General features: G+C 55.6%; 1 protein-coding gene across 2 annotated transcripts in view; it reads right to left on the bottom strand.

Annotated features, from left to right (window-relative positions):
- Nucleotides 1–677: 677 nt before the first annotated feature.
- Atp4a (ATPase H+/K+ transporting subunit alpha) overlaps nt 678–3,911 on the bottom strand; it is an 11,992-nt gene continuing 8,758 nt past the window's right edge. For both annotated transcript variants that reach the window (XM_010626352.1, XM_010626353.1), the window contains exons 17-23: nt 3,552–3,675; nt 2,943–3,082; nt 2,825–2,845; nt 1,569–1,702; nt 1,082–1,183; nt 899–990; nt 678–706 (exon numbers count right to left, since the gene is read on the bottom strand). In XM_010626352.1, coding sequence (XP_010624654.1) covers nt 678–706; nt 899–990; nt 1,082–1,183; nt 1,569–1,702; nt 2,825–2,845; nt 2,943–3,082; nt 3,552–3,675 — 642 coding nt within the window. The remainder of the gene's footprint in view (nt 707–898; nt 991–1,081; nt 1,184–1,568; nt 1,703–2,824; nt 2,846–2,942; nt 3,083–3,551; nt 3,676–3,911) is intronic.

The raw sequence follows: 3,911 nt of genomic DNA, 5'->3' as shown, positions 1-3,911 counted from the left end.
GATTGGGGCCCCTGTGTTAGGGAGCCCCCAGGAGAGAAAAGAGGTGCTGAGAGCTGAAGTGAAGGAATGGAGTGGAGAGAGGCCATGCTGTGGGAGGCACCTGGGGACACAGACCAGCTGGCCTTTACATTCTGTAACCCTTGGTAAGGAAGTGGGAATCCACTTTCCTAAGGAAGGTTTATTGAGTGCCTACTCTATCCCAGGCTGTGCTGAAGGTCCTAGGGATGCTACAGCCTAAATAAATTGTCCCTGTATTGTAGGATTGTAGAGAGCAACGGTGCTGATGGAAAATGCCTAAGACAGCACTGGGCACCAAATGAAAGCATGGTCAAGGTAAGATGGTTTTATTACTGTCAGCCAGAGCATGAGGGTGTTTTTAATGGAGAGCCCATAGGCACCTCCTGTCCCGCTGGAGTCCTAAGGATGGACCCACCTCCCTAGGAGCTGCCAGCTCCCTGTCAAAGCCCCACTGCCACCTCAGAGCACTGTGCCAGGCACTGGTACTCTTCTCCAGGACAGTGGGGACGAGAGATGGGGAAGGCAGTGGGAGGGTTCCTCCAAGGCTGGGTCACCACGGGCTGCAGGAGTCGGACTCTGTTGTGCCGTCCAGAGGTTCCCACAAGCCCTGCCCCGCCTGCCTCCCATGGAAGCAGAACGGCCAGAAGGCAGCTGGTCCTCTAATAGTAGAGTTCCTGGTCCCACCAGCCTGGGGAAGACAGGGAGAGGAGGCTCAGTGCTGGGGGCGGATGCTGGTCAGAGGGTTAGCAGGGGGCTCAGAGGTTAGGGAGTCAGTTTTATATGAGGGCGTCAAGGGCTTGGTGGTGAAGTATTGAGGATCCAGGTTGAGGGCAGCTGCTTTGAGAACCTTTTGGCCCTTGTCCCCAGTCTCCATACTCACTCCCTGGGCAACAGCGAACTCCGAGTTTCCGGATCTCATCATAGACAAAGATGAGGAGGCCAAAGGGCATGGGGACCAGCCACCACTGGAACCTGAAGGCACAGGCAAGGTGGCAAAGTGAAGTCTATCCCCAAGCCTGAGTCCCCCATCCCCATCCCCGTGCCGGCACCTCACAGCCCTCACCGGATGGGCATGAAGTTGAAGATGTTAGGCATCCCAGGGCAGTAGCACAGGAAGCAGCCAATGCAGACCTGGAAGACGATGGCGATCACCAGGATCTTGTTCCTGCAGACCAGGCAGGATGGGACAAGTTCGGAGGGCAGACATGGGACCAGATAGACTAGCTAGAAAGCAGGGCACTGAGTAAAGGTAGATCACATGTCACAGGCCGCAGGGTGACATTCTAAACCTGGACCATCAGAGTGGCCACACCTCTCTAACAGCGGGAGCCAGCCCTGTCCTTGTCACCCGTTAGCAGCTGAAACATAGAAGGCCAGTGGAACCCCACGGGGGAGCAGCTGGCCAGCTGGTGAGGATGTTTATGGATGCCTGAGCCCCTGACACACCATGATGTGTGCTGGCTGTAGTGAGCCCTGGTCAGGACCTGATGGGAGTTGGGACCAGGTATGAGAGGGCGGGATGGGACAGAGATGGAGCCAGCTGGGGACACCTGAAGAAACCCTGCTGGAAAGCAGAGAGGCGGCGTGTCTTGCGGATGAGGACATCTGCAATCTGGCACATCTCGATGCTGATGAAGAACACAGTATAGCAAGTATATTGCTGGTACAGGCGCTGCCCAAATGTCTGTGGGACAAGAAGGGACAAAGACAGCCTGAGCCCAATGCAGGGCCTCTGCAGGCACCAAACACTAAGCTCCTTAGCCACGAACCCCCAAAAGCTCCCTTCCCTTCACATGAGTGTCTCGGCTTGAAGAAGAAGGGAGCAGCACCTGTAGAACCCCAGAATCTGACAGGGCTTAGAGGACCCCAGCCTGCGTAGACCCGTAGGCTGGGCCAGGCTGGGAGAAAGGAATTGGAATGATACTGAGGCAAGACTCCAGGGCCAGGCAGATGGCAGAAAGACAGGGGGCCTCTAGGGAGCGGCGGGCACGTACCCACTTGAGGCAGCTGCTTCACAGTCCCATCTTCAGCACAGCTAATTTTAACAGTGGCTAAACTACTGCACCCTAGGTAGCAAGTGTTCCCTGTAAGTTATCTCACCCCATCTTCCCAGCAACCCTGTGCAGGAGATTGGTGGCACTTGGACTGCAGCATGTGCCAGATATCCCCAAAGCGCTGCTTAAAAGACAGACTTCCAGGCCCCAGCCACAGGGCTCCTGACCCCAGAAGTCTGGGGTGGGGCCTGAGAATGTGTATTTCAAATGAGTTCCCAGAGACTCATGCTGCTGGCACAGAGAGGGAAGGCAAGTTGCTCGGGGTCACAGAGGCTATGGAGAGCAGCATCAGCCGATGAATCCAGGTAGTCTGACTCCCAGGCTGCACTCTTATCCATGACAGTAAATGATTAAGAGGAATATCCTGGTCTGTAATTTGCTACTCTTCAGAGCAAACTAAACACATCTGCCAGGTGCATCTAGCCTCACTGTGCTCCAAACCTTCCCTGAAATGGGCCACACGTGCCAAGACTCTGTGAGGGCTGCTGCAGAGAAAGTAACAGGGATGCTCGCCTCCCCCCAGATGATATACTCCTGTCAGAGCAGGGGCAGGACTGGCCAGCAGCTGTGAGCATCAGAGACAGAGATAGAGACAGTGTGGGAAAGGCCCCTAACCCCAGAATTGGCAGACTTTGGGTACCCGGATGCTCTGGCTGAACTCAGTCCCATGTGGAGCAGTGAGTGCGCTATACACAAAGTAGGGAGCCCTTGGCACTAGCACTGTGGGGTGGGAGGGTGGGGAAGGGCCTCACCCACTCCTGGCCATAGCTGTCCTGAAGATCTTGCAGGTGATGGTTCTCCCAATGAGGCCGTAGGCCCACGCATAGCAGAGGGAACCAGCCCTCCTGGGCCATGGCGGTGAAGTAGAACTCCTGGCCAGCTGTCCTGAAGATCTTGCAGGTGATGGTTCTCCCAATGAGGCCGTAGGCCCACGCATAGCAGAGGGAACCAGCCCTCCTGGGCCATGGCGGTGAAGTAGTCAGTAAAGCCGGCAAATGACTGGATGGCACCTGAGAGAGAGGCAAGGAGACACAGGGAGGGACAGGGACAGAGATGGAGGCATAGCAGGGTCACAGACAGACAGGGACAGAGGTACACAGAAAAGGCTAAGGAAATAAATAAATAAATAAATAAATAGCCATGGAGACTGAAACAGATAAGGATGAACCCAGAGAGACAGAGGTAAAAACCCCAAGAGAGATTGGTAGGGACACAAGGGAGAGCGGTACAAAGAGAGGCAGAAGTACAGAAAGATAGATGGGGACAAAGTGGGCTAGAGAGGCACCCAGAGAACCTCCAAAAGACCAAGGCGATGACCTAGATACCAGAGAGACCACCATGGACAGATGGCCGCAGAGAACAACAGATCTCGCACAGACACTGAGATTCAAAACAAGCCAGAGCCCGTGTCCATATCAGGAGCCCAAGTCTGAGGGCCACCCTGCTAACAAGCTCTGCCGCCTGGCCCACAGCACTCACCGATCTGGAAGTAGGAGTAGGCAGCCAGGGGCTCATTGACCAAGCGGTCACGCTTTGGGTTCCGTGGACGCAGGTGCATGATGTCACTCTCAGCCTTCTCATATGCCAGGGACACAGAAGGGAACTGGCCAAAAGCAGAAGGAACCAGGGCTGAGGGTTTTCCTGGGCCCCTGTCCCCAGGAATCTGGAGTCACCCCCACTTTCAACCTCTGGGCAAGAATAAGACTGAGGTTAGGAGACGGGATTTGCAGTGACCGCACCTGCTGGGACACCCAGGGTCCAGCTGGCCTGTGGGTATGTCAGTGTGTCTGTGTCACAGGCGCCCTGGTGTCTGTTGTCTCTCTCCCTCCCCCTCCCCCT

Source organism: Fukomys damarensis, unplaced genomic scaffold, assembly GCF_012274545.1.
Source record: "Fukomys damarensis isolate Sample0158 unplaced genomic scaffold, DMR_v1.0_HiC HiC_scaffold_19, whole genome shotgun sequence".
NCBI lineage: Eukaryota > Metazoa > Chordata > Mammalia > Rodentia > Bathyergidae > Fukomys > Fukomys damarensis.
The sequence above is the reverse complement of the archived record's forward strand: the minus strand, read 5'-3'. Positions and strand labels throughout refer to the sequence as shown.